The sequence below is a fragment of the Hippopotamus amphibius genome, chromosome 9 (assembly GCF_030028045.1).
Source record: "Hippopotamus amphibius kiboko isolate mHipAmp2 chromosome 9, mHipAmp2.hap2, whole genome shotgun sequence".
Lineage (NCBI taxonomy): Eukaryota > Metazoa > Chordata > Mammalia > Artiodactyla > Hippopotamidae > Hippopotamus > Hippopotamus amphibius.
The window spans coordinates 130,449,819-130,467,657 of NC_080194.1; the positions used below are offsets into that span (position 1 = coordinate 130,449,819).

The 17,839-nt window shown below is 42.2% G+C and overlaps 1 protein-coding gene across 1 annotated transcript in view; it reads right to left on the reverse strand.

Moving 5' to 3' along the window:
* Positions 1-17,326: 17,326 nt before the first annotated feature.
* Positions 17,327-17,839, reverse strand: part of LOC130861610 (uncharacterized) — a 169,693-nt gene continuing 169,180 nt past the window's right edge. The window contains exon 66 of the mRNA XM_057750656.1: positions 17,327-17,642. Coding sequence (XP_057606639.1) covers positions 17,638-17,642 — 5 coding nt within the window. The 3' untranslated portion in view covers positions 17,327-17,637. The remainder of the gene's footprint in view (positions 17,643-17,839) is intronic.

Consider the following 17,839-nt stretch of genomic DNA (forward strand, 5'->3'; position numbering starts at 1 on the left):
GTAAAGAGCTCATGCCTGCATCTGAGGGCCCTGCAGCTATTGCCAGCTCCGTCTAGGGGGGCAAAGACCTGGTGGGTCACCAGCCTTCCTGGCGTGGGCAAAGGGATGGGCATCGGGCGTAGCAGAGAGCAGGGGTTCATCCTGCCTTTAAAGTTAGCCTTTGGAACTGAAAATTCTGGAGGCAGAGTTTGGGACCCAAACAGGAAAAGGAAACCGCCAACAGTTAAGTCCTCTCTGAGATGAGAAGCCCCGAGCCTTTGGTTGGAAGCACAGTGCTTGGCTCCTTCTATTCTTCTACGAAGTTCTTTTCAGAGATGCAGAAGTTGATGGTCTCATGGTCGCTTCCTCGCTGGGTTTCTTTGCAAGAGAATGTTCCCAGGGACAGATGGTCTGGCTGGGCCCTGACCCCACCAGTGTCCTTAAGAGGGGAGCCTCCATCAGCAGAGTGAAACTCAGCCCTGGCTGACACCACCGCTCCTCTGCTGCAGGTGCTGTGGAGACAAATGGCCGAACTCAGACCCCCAGGTCAGAGAGACCCTGCATGTCCCCGTCCCGGCTTTGCTGGTCTCTCTCAGTGCCTGGGCCTCATCTCTCAGAGCCACTGTGGTGTTGCTTACAAGATGGAAGAATGACACCCCCCTCCCCCGGGGGGTTTCAGGATGAAATGCAGCACGTGCAGCACCCTCCTCCTCCCTCCCATCCGCCCCCGTCCCAGCATGTCTCTAGCAGGGGGCCGTGGACCAAAAGGTGACGCCACTATTAGAGTTATAAGGGTTTGCGGTTTCCTCTCTCTGTCTTCACTTCCTTCCTGAAACCCCAGAAGAGGCTTCTTAGGAAAGGAAGGGCCTTTCAGATCCCGGCACGCAGCTGGGAATGGCTGGAGCCCAGGGTTACTGGGCTGGGTGGGGTGTTTGATCCACCGGGGCCACTGAGGCACAGCTGGCCAACTGCTGGGTGCTGCCAGCCTTTGTACACCCCTGGGAGGGGCTTCAGCACTGACGAAGAGGACAGTCAGGTCTTGTTCCTTTCAGGACAGGCCACTTAGAGGAACACCGTAAGGACAGACTGGGTTCTGTGCCTCCCAGGAACTTTTAGCACAGAACGCATACAACAGGTCCTAGTCCTTCAGCACTGGCCCCTCTTGTTACTGATAGTGCCACAATTATGTGAAAAGGACCTGCTCGTGCAGAGGTGGGCTGCCAATCTGAAAATAGTCACGGGGTCAGTTATCAAGCTGTTTAAGGCTCCATTAGAAAGTGGCTTGGAGACAGTGATTCTAGAGCCAGGAATGGGTCTCCCTGTTGGGAGGGGTCCCATGGCTGGCCAGCCCCTTGTTTTATGGAAACTCTGACCTGTTCCAGTCACCTGAGAACCTGCATTCAGAGAACCTCTGAAGCTGGACTTGCTACAGAATTTGGTGCGCCTGGGGTAAAATGAAAATGCAGGGCCCCCCCATTCAAAAATTAAGATTCAAGGGACTTCCCTGGTGGTCCAGTGGTTAAGGCTCCACACTTTCCCTGAAGGGAGTGCAGGTTCAATCCCTGGTCAGGGAACTAGGACACCGCATGCTGCGTGATGTGGCCAAAAAAAATTAAGATTCAAGATGGTGGCACAGAGCATGCAGGAAAGTGTGGGGGGCATCTGAGTGCAGGGCCCTGGTTGTATACGTTGCTCACCTGTGGAGCCAGCCCTGGTCTTTGGATGAGTGGACGCACCTCTTTTCTAGACTGTTGGTTGGGGAAGGCTGGTGAGATGAGAAGAGCTGAGAAGTGGGCTGAGTGTGACATGCAGTGACAAGGAGGGGGCAGGGCTCCAGGCAGAATCTTTTCTCTAGAACAGGAGGTCCCTGAGTGTGGACACCTGGTCCGATCATCTGTCACAGTGTTCAAAGAAAAACCAGACAGCGATGCGTTGCAATTGTCACTCTCCAAGTCAACATTTTCCAAAGCCATTTGTTTTTTCCTATTTTGTCCTATCTGTGATTTTGGATTATGTATTTTTTTTTCTTTTCTTTTCCTTTCTTCCTTTCTTCCTTTCTTTCCTTCTTTCCTTCTTTCTTTCTTTCTTTTTTTTTACTGCTATTGGAGAAAACAGACCAAACTGATGAACTTCAAAAGCAAATCCATCACTGCCAGACCTTACTAACCAGGGGCACGGAAGGATAAACTAAAACATGGTAAAAGCACTTACTCCTTGTTTCCTTGGTCTTTGGCTCTCAGCCCCGGGCATTCCTGCTAATGGTTTGCCCATGGCCAACCTTTGTGAAAACCTCAACTTTTCTGTCTTAAGTGAGATTTCAAAGTAAACTTAGATTGGATGCAAAAGGACAGTCCAACTGGAGAGCAATTTGTATCTGAAGCGACTGGGTCAGAGGTTGCTAAGGAAACCATTGTTTGCAAAGTTTGGCTTATATAAATTATTGGCGAAAAAGAAAAAACGAGTGCCATTTTATTCTTTCTCCCAGATGGTAAACAGGAAGGGAAGGCTGTTACTGGGTAAAGTGAGTCATGGAGTGTGGGAGGCTCAGATCCAAGGGGGACTGCGGGACTCCTCTCTCTTTACTTGGGGCCCATTTCTAATTTACCTGCCAGGCTCCACATTCAAAGGCAAACAAAGGCCTTTTATCTGATTGGGTGGGAACAGACAAAAGAGTGTCTGGGTGGGTGGCTTGGGGGATGAATGAAGTCTGCAGAAACTGAAAGAGAGTTTTCTTTTCTTCCTTCCTTTTTTCTTTCTTTCTTTCTTTCTTTTTTTTTTTTTTGGAAAATCCCTTGTTTTATTATGAAACCAAAATACCATTTGCAGTGCTTTCCTTCTCCTACTAGTATTCCTTAAAAAATCGAGATATGATTTGCATAATATAAAATTCACCCCTTTAAAGTGTATTCCAAGGTTGTGAAACCATCACCACTAATTCCAGAACATTTTCATCACCCCTAAAAGAAACTCCTTACCCATCATCTCCCCCCAATCCTCCCTTCCCCCCCTCTTGCCTTGACAGCCATGAATCTGCTTTCTGTCCCTTTGGATTTACCTACTGTGGACATTTCATGTATAGGGAATCATATAACCTGTGGCATTTTGTGTCTGGCTTCTGCTGACCTAAAACAATAAAAACAGCCAATTATGTTACCAGCAAAATAGGTTTTTTAGGGAACAGCAAAGAACTGCAATTCAAGACATGCAATCTATGGTGAACTACAGGCAAGTGTAGAGAACAAAAGAGAGGCACCATTGTTTTATAGAGGAGAAAGGAGATTTGGGAATGGCTATTATAAACAAAGAATCCATTGGAGGAAACTGGGAGTTTGAAGTGTAGTGGCTTTTCATTGGCTAAACTGTGACAGTCTCTCATTGGCTGGGCAGTTGCTAGGTGAGGAGAACGTCTTCCTTTCTTCTGCTGGGGTAGTAAATTAGTACCATGGAGATGCCAGGTACATTTCTTCCAGTTGGGGTCTAGAATTGACATCCAGTAGTGGGGCATGAGAACTCTCCTTCTAGCTTCCTGACTCCATTTTAAATGAGGTTTGTGTTTTAATTTTCACACTTCTTTCATTTAGCATAATGTTTTCATGGCCTACCAATGTGGTAGCATGTGTCAGTGCTTCATCCCTTTTTATGACTGAATTCTATTCCATTGCATGGAGAGACCGTATTTTGTTTATTCATCAGTCAATGGGCAGTTGGTTGTTTCTAGATTTTGGTAAAAGGGACTCCTGACACCTAGTGAAACTGCAGGAATCTCAGAGCTGTGCCTGGCTCCTAGGAAACAAAAACATTTACCTGGAAGTTAGGGAAAAGATAGTATGGTATTTGGTATTCCTCATTTAAAAAACCTGTTTCCCAGTTCTTAATTGTTCCATCCAAAAGTACTGAAGGGTAACAGAATGTGCCCCGCCAAAATATGTTTCTTTGACATAGGATTAATTTGAGCTGATCATTTTGAGAAATAGCAGATACATGAGAAGCTTTAAAAACAGAGAAGTTACCCTTTTGTAAGGGAAATTTACATTTTTATTTATTTATTTATTTGTTTGTTTTTTATTTATTGGCTGCATTGGGTCTTCATTGCTGCCTGCGGGCTTTCTGTAGTTGTGGAGAGCAGGGGCTACTCTTCATTGTGGTGCGTGGGCTTCTTATTGTGGTGGCTTCTCTTGCTGCAGATCATGGGCTCTAGGCATGTGGGCTTCAATAGTTGTGGCATGTGGGCTCAATAGTTGTGGCTCGTGGGCTCAGTAGTTGTGGCACATGGGCTTAGTTGCTCCGTGGCATGTGGGATCTTCCCAGACCAGGGCTTGAACCCATGTCCCCTGCATTGGCAGGTGGATTCTTAACCACTGTGCCACCAGGGAAGCCCAGGGAAATTTACATTTTTAAAGGGAATCTCCCTCTCTTATCCTTGTTAACTATGCTCTTCTTGGTAACTTCCCCACAACTGGACTTCTCCACATCTTTCTTTTGTCTTTAGCTGAGGATAGTATTGAAGATGGTGGCTTAGGCCACCTTAGGTATTCTCACTTTTCCCTCTTAGTACCTCCCATGTTTACATGAGGTAGACATATTAATAAACTTCTATTCATTTCTCTGTTGTTAATCTGTCTTTTATTACAGAGGTCTCAGCCAAGAACTAGGAAGGGTAGAGGGAGAATTATGTTTTCTCCCCTTAAGTTTCTGGTGACCCAAATGGGACACACTGGGATGCCCTACTTGCTCTGGAGCCTGCAGATGTGATGCTGGGTAAACTGATAGAAGCCAGTGGAGGAAAAAAATTCTCACCAAAGTCAGCTCTCCCAGATATCTCTGTAGGGCCCAGTCGAGAGAGGAGGGTAAAAATTTCTCATCCTTTCCTTTACCAATTCAGATTAGCAGGAGAAAAAACGTGTAAAAATTAGCTCTTTGGGTTGTTTCTCATACTATTCTGAAGATTTGGGCTTCCACATAGAATCATTTCTCTTAGGTGAACAACTTCTTTTAATATCTCTTGCCCCAAGGATGTGGTTGTGACAGATTCTCTCATCTTTGCCTGAAATTTTTATTTTGCCTTCATTTTTTGGTTTTTATTTATTTATTTATTTATTTATTTATTTATTTATTTATTGGCTGCATTGGATCTTTGCTGCTTCATGCAGGCTTTCTCTAGTAGTGGTGAGCAGGGGCTACTCTTCATTGTGGAGTGTGGGCTTCTCATTGTGGTGGCTTCTGTTGTTGCAGAGCATGGGCTCTAGGCACACAGGCTTCAGGAGTTGTGGCACATGGGCTCAATAGTTGCGGCTTGTGGGCTCTAGAGTGCAAGCTCAGTAGTTGTGGCACATGGGCTTAGTTGCTCTGTGGCATGTGGGATCTTCCCGGCCCAGGTATTGAACCCGTGTCCCCTGCATTGGCAGGTGGATTCTTAACCACTGCACCACCAGGGAAGTCCCTGCTGATTATCTCTCAAGATATTTTTCTGCTCTATTCTCTCTCTCTTCTCCTTTTAGAACTGCAATTACATTTCTCAGAATCTATTCTTTATTTCTTCCTTTCTTAAAACTCTCTTTTTGCTCTTGTTTTGTTTTGTTTTTAAATTGGCTGCATTGAGCCTTCGTTGCTGCGCGCATGCTTTCTCTAGTTGCGGCGGGGGCTACTCTTTGTTGCCATGCATGGCTTATCATTATGGTGGCTTCTCTTGTTGTGGAGTGTGGGCTCTAGGAGTGCAGGCTTCAGTAGTTGTGTCACTCGGGCTCAGTAGTTGCAGTTCACAGGCTCTAGAGCACAGGCTCAGTAGTTGTGGCATGGTATCCACAGACCAGGGATTGAACCTGTGTCCCCTGCATTGGCAGGTGGATTCTTAACCACTGCACCACCAGGGAAGTCCCTCTTTTTGCTCTTGTGATTTTTATTTTTAATTCTTGTTTATTTCTGTGCTTCAGTTTGGATAATTACTATTGACCTGTCTTCATAATCACTGATTCTTTCTTGGGCTGTTCTAGTCTGCTGTTAAATCCATTCAATGGATTTTTCATTTCCAATATTTGTATCTTTCAATTGTAAAACTTCTATTTGGTTCTTTTATAGAGTTTCCATTTTTCTTTTAATTTTGCATCTCTTCATCTTGTTTTACCTCTGAATTCTTTAATATATTTTAAAGTCCTTCTCTGCTAATTCCAACATCTGGGTCATGCATGGATCTGCTTTCATTAGCAACGTGTTCCTGTTTCACATAACTAGTAATTTGGAGTATATGCCGAGCATTGTGAATAACATGTAAAAATTCCAGATATATTATCTTCCTCTAAAGAATGTTGAGTTTTGTTCTTGCAGACTGTTAAATTACTCACTGGTCACCTTTGAACATATCAAGGCTTGGTTTTCAGCTTTGTTAGAATGGGTTGTCCACTACACCTCATAGAGTCTCATCATATACATGTACAGTTTACGATTTGGCCAAGGATCTGAGCATCCTGTGTGCAGATTTCTGTGCCTCCTTCATGTGGCTCCTTCCCCTCCTGTGCCTTGTCCTGCAAGTCCCAAATACCCTAATATCCTTGAACTTTGATCTCCATTTACTCCAGTTAACAAGACTGCTGCTTTCTATTTGAGCTACATCCTCACTCAGCAGTTTGGAAAGTGCTCCTTTCCAAAGAAAGCTGTGGTGAGAGTTCATCTCAAGTACTTCCTTTCTCTCAAGGATTGCAGCTCTGGGCTGCACTGCCCAATTCCTGCAAACAATTGGGGTGTGTGTGTGTGTGTGTGTGTGTGTATGTGTATGTAGTTTACTTTTAGGCTTGTTTATGATGGGGGAGGGATAATCCTTTGGGGCTGGTCATGCAGACTTTTAAAACTTAGAATGCATATATATGTGTGTGTGTATATATATATTCTGGGGTTTGATTCATGCTTAGAAAGGACTTTCCTAACAAAGGATGGTTTAAAAAGTTTCTTCTAGTACTTTTACTGTTTAATTTCTTATGTTTAAATCTTCTACTCATTCAGAATTCATTCTGGTGGAAGGAATAAGGTAGAGGGACCTAACAATTTTTTTCCCAGAGGCTACCCAGTTGTTCTAATACTAATAACTAGAGAGTGCCCGCCTCTCCACTGATTTGAAATGAAGTCTTTAGTTATATACTAAATTCTTTAATGTATTATGTGTATGACTTTTTCTTCTGTGCCATTGATTTGGTGTACATATACATACATAGATATGGCATGAAATTGTTTTAATTACTGTAGTATAATCTGATTTAGTATCTAGTAGGGTTAGTTTTACTTCATTCCTCTTTTCAGAAATTTTCTGGTTATTGTTTAAAATTTTATAAACTTTAGTATCAACTTGTCTAGTTTAAAAGATATGCACGAACGTATACACACACACGCACATGTATCCCTGTGGAGTATTTTTATTGAGATCATGTTATTTATATGTTAAATTTATGAAGTTAATTTTTTTCTTTAATTCTTTTTTGAGAAGTTACTTTTTAAATGGCTTTATTTTTATACTATAAAAATCACTCGTTTTAAGGGTACATTTCAATGATGTTTAGTGAATTTGAAGAGTTGTGCTGCCATCTTTACATAGTTTAAAACATTTCTATCACCCAAGAAGATTCCCTGTGCCCATTTGCAGCCACTTCCTATTCCTACCTCCAGCCCCAGGCAATAACTAACCTGTTTTCCCTTTCTGTCTAATTTCCTTTTCTGGACATTTCATGTGAATGGAATCATACAGTATGTGGTCTTTGGCATCTGTCTTTCGCTTAGCATCATGTTTTTGAGATTCCTCTCTGTTCCTTTTTATGGCTGAGTGGCATCCCGCAGTATGGACATGCCACGATTTGTCTATTCATTTAACAGCTGGTGGGTGTTTGTACACAAGGCTTTGTGTGAGCATATATTTTCATTTCTCTTGGGTAGCTACCTAGGAGTGGAATCACTGAGCCATATGGTAAATTTATGTTTAACTTTTTAAGAAATTGCTAGTTTCCCAGGGTGGTTACATCATCTTATATTCCCACCAGCATGTGTGAGGGCTCCAGTCCCACACTCCCTAATGCTTGGTATTGATAGTTACATCTTTTAGTGCTGAACCTTTCTAGATCAGAACATGTGCAGTACGGCTTTCTTTGCATTTGAAGTGTTTTACATCCCTTGCAGCTTTTAATAGATTTCTTCATATAGATTGTACACATCTGTGTGCATTTATTTCTGGGAGATTTACTGGGGAGGGGTGCTGTTGTAACTGGGCATTTTTGTCTGTTAACTTTCCCAACTTTCTGTTTGTACATAGGAAGGCTAGGTGTTTTGGTAGGTTACTTCTGTGTCTGGCCCCTTAGAGAAATTGCTCACTGCCTGCCACATTTTTGGCTGCTTCTCTTGGATTTTCCAGAGTAAACATAATTATTTCACCTCTTCCTTTCTCCTTAAATTGCTTATTTTTTCTCTTGCCTACTTTCATCAACTAGAAACTTCCAAATAAACTAGTGGTGCAGGGCATTCTTTTGAGTCTCATGGAAACTTCTGTTGCTTCCAACCATTACAGATGTTGTTGATTTTTGGCTTGGTGTGTGTGCGTGTGTCTGTGTGTGTAATTTTATCATGTTAATGAAGTATTCCTTTTCTAATTCAATAAAAGATTTTGTAATAAATGGTAAATGTTGTCAAATACCTTTTAACATCTGTTACAATCATGATTTTTCTTCTTTAATATATTAATATAAAGTGAATTAAAACATGTCCTAATATCAAACCATCCTTGTCATACCCTAAAAGTATCACTTGCTTCTGGTGATTTTTCCCTTTTGATGTTCCTCTGGATTTTATTTGCTCATCTTTTATTTTGGACTTTTGCACTCATATTTACATAAATGAAACTGGCCTGTAGTTTTCCTTTGTTGTGCTATAGTTGTTGGCTTTTGGCATCAATGTTCTACAGGTTCCTGATAAAGAATTTGGAAGTATTTCTTCTTCTTCTAGGCTCTGGAGCAGTTTAAATAGCATTGGAGTTAGCATTTAAACAGCTGACTTCACCTGGGAAACCATCCCTGCCTGAGGTCAGGCTTTCTTCCTCCACACTCTCACCATGTGGGCTTGGAGGATGGTGGTAGTTTCTTCTGCTCTAGTTAGATACTTTCTTTTTTAGTGTTTGTTGGTACCTTTTTTCCCCTAGAAACTATCTATTTCCTCTAAATTTTAAACTTGTTTGCATAGCCAGTCAGCCTTGATAGTCCCCTTCTCGTCTTGATTAGCTCAACAGCCCCCCCACGCCCCCGCCCACCAATAAAACCACTTAATGTCATCATTTTTCTGTTCATTTATTAATTTGTGAAAACTTTACATTCAGGTAGTGCATACATGCTTCCAAGGAGAAATACACTAAGACACACATCATATCCCAGACCCCCTGAGGCAGTGGGGACTCACTGGAAAGCGTCTTCATTAGACAGTCAGGGGTCTTGCTTCTCTCTGGGCAGTTCAATTCCAAGTTTACTGTCCAGAGTGCTCCAGCGTGACCTCATTTCTACCCACTCCTTCACTGTCTTTAAAAATAATTGAGAAGCGAGGTTAGGTAATAAAAGCTGACTCAGTTTTTCCTAAGATGTGGGTTGACTGGGTCACTTTCCGCCTCACTTGACAAGGGTCAACATGAACTGTTTTTCCTCTTCTACTTCTGTTGTAAAATTCAGGCTCACACTTAAACAATGGCCACCGTTTAATTTGGTCATAACCCCAACACATGGCAAGAATGACTGATGGAGGGACTTCCCTGGTGGCACAGTGGTTAAGAATCTGCCTGCCAATGCAGGGGACACGGGTTCAAGCCCTGGGCCAGGAAGATCCCTCATACCACAGAGCAGCTAAGCCCATGGGCCATAACTACTGAGCCCATATTCTGCAACTACTGAAGCCCGAGCACCTAGAGCCCATGATCCACAACAAGAGAAGCCACTGCACTGAGAAGCCCGTGCACTGCAACGAACAGTAGCCCCCGCTCTCTGCAACTAGAGGAAGCCCATTTGCAGCAACGAACACCCAACGCAATCAATCAATCAATCAATTTATAAAAACAAAAAGAATGACTGATGGAGGTGAAGGGGAGCAGAACATGCCACCCCAAAATATGCTCCTTTTGGTGTAATGGTTATTTTGAGCTGAAGGCAGTTGAGCAGAAGCAGATATAAGAAAAGCTCTGCCTCCCCCTTATTTGCCTAAAAGCAGGACATAAATTAGTAAAGGTGTCTCTCCTCCTCTGTCTACCAGAAGGATGGAGGTTAATTGCTGGAGAGAACGCTAGACCCTTGTCTGCACAGAGGAATCTACATAACAAATCCTGCCCCAAAATAGCCTTTCTCTACCCTTAGTTCCTCATGTATTTAACCTTCCCACCACAATTTACTGCCCCTAGAAGCTCCAAGTTCTTTTCCTTTGTCTTGTTACTTCTCTAAAAATGAATTGTTCTTGTGTTAAGATACTACATAAGCCCAGGTTCTAACTTGAAGCTAGAACTCCAGCTTCAAGTAGGAAAGGGTATTTGCCTCCACTCCAAGGTGCCCCCACCTCCTTCCTCCTCCTCTTCCTCCTCCTCTTCCTCACTCTCTGCTGTCTCTACCTTCTCACACCCTCTAAGCTCTATTCCTATAAACATGTACTGCTCACTGCTCCCCAACCCCTCAATTTCAGAAAAAAAATCCTTCAAGCTTCTTATTTCCTTCCTTCCTTTTTTCCTTTAAAAAATTGTACTAAAATACACATAACATAAAATTTATCATTTTAACCATTTCTAAGTGGATAATTCAGTGGCATTAAATACATTGACAGTGTTGTGCAACCATCACCACTGTCCATCTCCAGAACTTTTTGGTCTTCCCCAACTGAAACTCTATATTCATTAAACCCTAAGTCCCCTTCCCCCCCTCCCCTGCCCTGGCAACCCTCATCTACCTTCTGTCTCTAAGAGTTTGGCTACTCTAGGAATCCTACAGTATTCATCCTTTTATGTCTGGCTTACTTGCCTTAGCATAATATCCTCAAGGTTCATCCATGTTGTAAGATGCATCAGAATTTTCTTCCTTTTCAAGGCTGAATAGTATTCCATTGCATGGAGAGACCACTTCATTTTTTATTTTTTTAATTTTTATTTTATATTGGAGTATAGTTGATTTACAATGGATTTGTTTCAGGTGTATAGCAATGTGATTTAGTTATACATGTATCTATTCTTTTTCAGATTCTTTTCCCATATAGGTTATCACAGAGTATTGAGTAGAGTTCCCTGTGCTATACAGTAGGTCCTTGTTGATTAAGTATTTTATATACAGTAGTGTATATATGTTAATCCCAACCTCCTAACTTATCCCTCTCCCCCATCTTTCCCCTTTGGTAACCAAATTTTTTTTTTCTCTAAGTCTGTGACTCTGTTTCTGTTTTGTAAATAAGTTCATTTGTATCATTTTTTTAGATTCCACATATAAGTGATATCATATGATATTTGTCTTTCTCTGCCTGACTTACTTCACTTAGTGTGATAATCTGTAGGTCCATCCATGTTCTGCAAATGGCATTATTTCATTCTTTTTTACGGCTGAGTAATATTCCATTGTGTGTGTGTGTGTGTGTGTGTGTGTGTGTGTGTGTGTGTGTGTGTACCACATCTTCTTTATTCATTCATCTGTTGTTGGACACTTTGGTTGCTTTCATGTCTCGGCTATTGTAAATAGTGCTGCAGTGAATATAGGGGTGCATGTATCTTGGTTTTCTCCAGATATATGCCCAGGAGTGGGATTGCTAGATTGTATGGTATCTCTATTTTTAATTTTTTGAGGCACCTCCGTACTGTTCTCCATAGTGGCTGCACCAATTTACATTCCCACCAATAGTGTAGGAGGGCTCCCTTTTCTCCACACCCTCTCCAGCATTTATTGTTGGTATTTTTGATGATGGCCATTCTGACTGGGGTGAGGTGGTACTTCATTGTAGTTTTCATTTGCATTTCTCTAATAATTAATAATATTGAGCATCTTTTCATGTGCTTTTTGGCCATCTGTATGTCGTCTTTGGAGAAATGTCTATTTAGATCTTCTGCCCATTTTTGGATTGGGTTGTTTGTTTTTTTGATATTGAGCTGTATGAGCTGTTTGTATATTTTGGAGATAATCCCTTGGTGGTCGCTTCATTAACAAATATTTTCTCCCATTCTGTCTTTTCATTTTGTTTATGTTTCCTTTGCTGTGCAAAAGCTTTAAAGTTTAATTAGGTCCCATTTGTTTGTTTTTGTTTTTATTTTCATTATGAGGTGGGTCAAAAAAGATCTTTCTGTGATTTATGTCAAAGAGTGTTCTGCCTATGTTTTCCTCTAAAAGTTTTATAGTATCCGGTCTTACATTTAGGTGTTTAATCCCTTTTGAGCTTATTTTTGTGTATGGTGTTAGAGCATGTTCTAATTTCATTCTTTTACGTGTAGCTGTCCAATTTTCCCAACACCACTTATTGAAGAGACTGTCTTTTCTCCATTGTATATTCCTGCCTCCTTTGTCATAGATTATCTGATCATTGGTGTATGGGTTTATTTCTGGGCTTTCTATCCTGTTCCATTGATCTGTATTTCCGGTTTTGTGCCAGTACCATACTGTTTCGATGACTGTAGCTTTGTAGCATAAAGTTAGGGAGCCTGATTCCTCTAGTTCTGTTTTTCTTTCTCAAGATTGCTTTGGCTATTCAGGGTCTTTTGTGTTTCCATACAAATTTTAAGATTTTTTGTTGTTGTTCTTGATTTGTTTAAAAAATGCCATTTGATAATGGCATTGGATAATGATAATTTGACAGGGATTGCATTGAATCTGTAGATTACCTTGGGTAGATAGTCATTTTGACAATATTGATTCTTCTAATCCAAGAACATGATGTATCTTTCCATCTGTGTGTGTCATCTTTGATTTCTTTTATCAGCATTTTATAGTTTTCTGAGTACAGGTGTTTTGCCTCCTTAGGTAGGTTTATTCCTAGGTATTTTATTCTTTTTATTGTAGTGGTAAATGGGATTATTTCCTTAATTTCTCCTTCTGTCCTTTTGTTGTTAGTGTATAGGAATGTGAGAGATTTCTGCATATTAATTTTGTAACTCTTGAGAGCTTTTATCATAAATGGGTGTTGAATTTTGTCAAAAGTTTTTTCTGCATCTATTGAGATGATCATATGGTTGTTTTTTTTTTTCAATTTGTTAATGTGGTATATCACACTGATTGATTTATGAATATTGAAAAAATCCTTGCATCCCTAGGATAAATCCCACTTGATTGTGGGGAATGATCCTTTTAATGGATTGTTGGATTTGGCTTGCTAGTATTTTGTTGAGGATTTTTGTGACTATGTTCATTAGTGATATTGACCTATAATTTCTTTTTTTGTGGTATTGGTATCAGGGTGATGGTAGCTTCATAGAATGAGTTTGGGAGTGCTCCTTCCTCTGCAACTTTTTGAAATAGTTTCAGAAGGATAGGTGTTAACTCTTCTCTAAATGTTTGATAGAGTTTGTCTTTGAAGCCATCTGGTCCTGAACTTTTGTTTGTTGGGAGTTTTTAAATCACAGTTTCAATTTCAGTGCATTGATTGGTCTGTTCATATTTTCTGTTTCTTCCTGGTTCCATTTTGGGTGGTTGTACCTTTCTAAGAATTTGTCCATTTCTTCTAGGTTGTCCATTTTATTGGCCTATAGTTGCTCATGATCCTTTGTATTTCCGTGGTGTCCATTGTAACTTCTCCTTTTTCATTTCCAATTTTATTGGTTTGAGCCCTCTCCCTTTTTTCTTGATGAGTCTGGCTAAAAGTTTATCAACTTTGTTTATCTTTTCAAAGAACCAGCTTTTAGTTTCATTGACCTTTTCTATTGTTTTCTTTGTCTCTATTTCATTTATTTCCACTTTGAATTTTATGATTTCTTTCATTCTGCTAACTTTGGGTTTTGTTTGTTCTTTCTCTAGTTGCTTTAGGTATAAGTTTAGGTTGTTTATTTGGGATTTTTCTTGTTTTCTGAGGTAATATTGTATTTCTATGAACTTTCCTCTTAGAACTGCTTTTGCTGTGTCCCATAGGTTTTGGATCGTTGTGTTTTCATTTTTTGTCTCTAAGTATTTTTTGGTTTCCTTTTTGACTTCTTCAGTGATTCCTTGGTTGTATAGTAACATATTGTTTAGCCTCCACATGTTTGTGTTTTTCACAGCTTTTTTCCTTCTAGTTGATTTCTAATCTCATAACGTTATGGGAGAGACCACTTTTTTAATCCATTCATTCTTTGATGGACACTTGGGTTGCTTCCTTCCTTCTTCCCTCCTTCCCTGCCTCATTTTTAATTTTTAAAACTCTCTGGGACGAGAAGCATCGTAATAATTATAAAGCGAATTTTAAAAGAAAAATAATCAGCTAAGGTGTCATGCCCTTCTTATATGAACTGTTTCCATTTTCCTCTATTCCCTACCAGCTTTTGTCCAAATGCAGTCATTATGTAGTGCAGATTTTATGCTGTCTTGTCTTCTGCTTTACTTGGAAGCTAATCTTTTTTTCATGTTAATACATTGCCTCATGCTGAGCTTCTTGACAAATGAGTTCAAGATAATGTTTGCAACTAATACACTACAATCAAAAAAAAAATCATTTCCTTGTTGGCTGTTTTTAATTTTCCATTATTTTGAGTAATGAAATTATTTTGAAATCTTTTGGAATTGTTTGTCTTTCTTCCCTCCCTCGTTTTGGATAAAGGCCAGGAGTGGGCTTATTAGGTCAAAGGAACGAGTGGTTTTAAGACGTTCAAAACACGCTACTGAGGTTGTACTAGCTGAAACTGCCCTTTACAGAATTTGAGGGGATGGGTTTTGCTGACAGCCTCACCAGTTCTGGGTATTATTCTTTATATATCTATTTTGCAATATAATAAAGTTATAATCATTTTCATTTACATTTGATTGCCAGTAGAATTAAATTCTGCCTGATGTTTACTCCTCAGTTGTATTTTTCTACTTTTGAATTACCTTCTCCCACCCTTTACCAAATTATCTCATGGCCAGTCAGTTTCAAAGAACTTTATCTGTACCTGCTATTTGTTTGCTGTAGGTGTGAATATTTGTAGGTACTTTTAATGGAATCCTCCCCTGTTTTTCTTTAACTGCCGCACATGTGCGTGCACATCCACCCACACACCCCAAACTGCCTAGAGTTGATCTTAAGTCAGCCTGGAGAAGGGAGAACTGCTCTCCCTCCTGGGGCCCCCACTGTGCCCAGCCCACTGCTGGGTTCCTGGTAAGCACATGAGGGACAGAGGTGGGAAGCAGGCTGGCAAGTCAACTGTTTCCTTTCTGGACCGGAAATCGCTGAGCCAGTTGCACAGATTTAGAAACCTACAAGTGGTTGCAAACTGTGGGCGCACCAACCTCTGGCCTGCTCAGGCCCCTGAATTCCAGAGATTTCTCTCCGGTTGCCGCCTTCCCTCCTCCTCCAGGGCCGAGTTCCCAGCAACAAGGCCTAGCACAGCACTTCAGACAGTTGTGGGTGCATTTCTGCTTGGGTGTGACATGGCTTATGGGCTGTTTTGATGCGTATTAGGAAAAAATGAACAAGCACTATGCATTATGGCTTGGGACAAGGCTGAAGTTAATTTGACTCTTTCTTAAAGTAAATGGCAGACTACAGGCACACTCAGAGATACCAGGGTTCAGTCCCTAACCACCACAATAAAGGGAGTCACGTGAATTTTTTGATTTCCCATTGTGTCTAAAAGTTATGTTTATACTATACTATAGTCTATTGTGTGCAATAGCATTGTTTCTAAAAAAACAATGTACCTTTTAAAATACCTTTAAAATACCTTTTAAAAATATTAATTTTTTTGGCTGTGTCGGGTCTTAGTTGCGACATGAGGGATCTTTCATTGCGGTGCGGCGGCTCCTCTCTAGTTGTGACGCATCGGCTCACTGGTTGCGATGTGGTGTGTGGGATCTTAGTTCCCCAACCAGGGATTGAACTGGTGTCCTCTGCATTGCAAGATGGATTCTAAACCACTGGGCCACCAGGGAAGTCCCAACAATGTACATACCTTAATTAAACACTTTATTGCTAAAAAATGCAGGTCATAGTAGCAATATCAAAGATCACAGATCACCATAACACATATACTAATAATGAAAACATCTGAAATATGATGAGAATCACCAAAATGTGACACAGAGACACGAAGTGAGCAATGCTCTGGGGAAAAATGGCACTGAGATGTCCTCGACGCAGGGTTGCCACAAAACTTCAATTTGTAAAAACCACAATATCTGCAAGGTGCAATAAAACAAGGTGTGCCTATAGATGGCACAAGGCTGTTGTGAAAGTAGAAGACAGATGGTTGTGGGTGGGCAGCCTCGGGGACAGACAAGCCTAGATCAGTGCCAGCCTGGCCGTCTGCTAGCTGTGTGACCTTGGGTACGTCCCCTGGGCTCTCTGAGCCTGCTGCTTCTACTACGTGGGGATCGTCCATGCCTTAGGTTATCTCAGAGTCTGAGAAAAGAGCAAACATCTTCTGAAGAGCAGTGCCTGGACTCTGGGTCTTCTGGTTGTAACCATGGCAACATGGCACCCACTTAGTCAATCATGACGGCCCTCCCCTCCCCCTTCCCTCCAGAGTGTGGGAATGCCATTCCCATTCACTCCTAAAAACTCTAAAACTCTCTAGAGCTCCTTTTTCTAAACTTCACTGATCACCTGCTGTGTGTCAGGGATTGACATGTAGGGAGGCCAGGGACAGCTGAGACTGGCGTCTGGCCTTCTGGTGGCCCCACGCCTCATGGCTGACACGTCACCCTTTACTCTGGACTTGTGTAGAGAGGGCCCTGAGGGCCCCCTGCTGGTGGGCAGGTTTCACAGCCACCACCCCCCGCCTGCCCCCCCTTCTCTCCAGTGGATGGCTGGCTGACCCCAGCATTCTAATGGATGCGTTCTTAGAATCCGCCAGCTTTATTGTTTCAGTTGAAAACTCAAGGGAAAAGCCTCCCCGCAAAGAAAGTGAATAACTGTGAAGCCTGTACCCTTGGGGTCTGAGTGCCCAGGTGCCCAGAGCATATGTCTGTGGAAACCGGCCCCCTGGAGTATTCAGCCCTAGAGTCAGAATATACCCCGACGAGGGAAGCACCCAACCAGGCCTGTGGTTAAGGGGTTTGGGACCATCCGTTTCCCCTCAAGGAACCTCATGCCTCAAGGGAGACCCCTGCAGAGGGCAGAGGAAGCCGATCCCAAGCTAGGAGACCCGGGGCAGCCTGGTTCACACAGCAGAGGCTTCTGAAATGCCAGCTGGGCGAGTGATAAATATCTCGGGCAGAACAGTTGCATCGGTGGCGTTCCCTCTCCAGAGCTGGGTCCAGCGGGCAGGCTGCCTCCTCTTTTACAGGGCAGGTGTTGAGGGAGGTGGAGAATTATCCAGACCAGTGTGGGCTTTATCGCCCCCAGAAGCATTTTGAAATCACTAACAGCCCTTCCTTCCTGGACCTGTATCTTTCCTGATCTTCTCTGAGTATTTCATGCTGGTTGCTCTGCCCCAGACAAGAATCTTGACCTTGCTGACGAGACGGGATTGTGGTAGAAGGTGAGGGAGTCTGAAACCTTTGGCAGCCTGGTGCAGGCTCAGGCAAAATCTCAAACTGCAAAGAAAAGACAAGAGAAGTAAGACTTTGCTGTGGGCCCAGAGGACAGGGAGTGCCCTCCGTTTCCTGGAATCGAGCCAGGGGCCCGTTACAGCCCCTGGCACGCTGCAGGCCCAGCGGGGTCAGGCCTCGAGTGGCCCTCATTGAAAGGATATCTCCCCGTTTGGAAGAGCAGCGGGTATAGTTAGATGGTT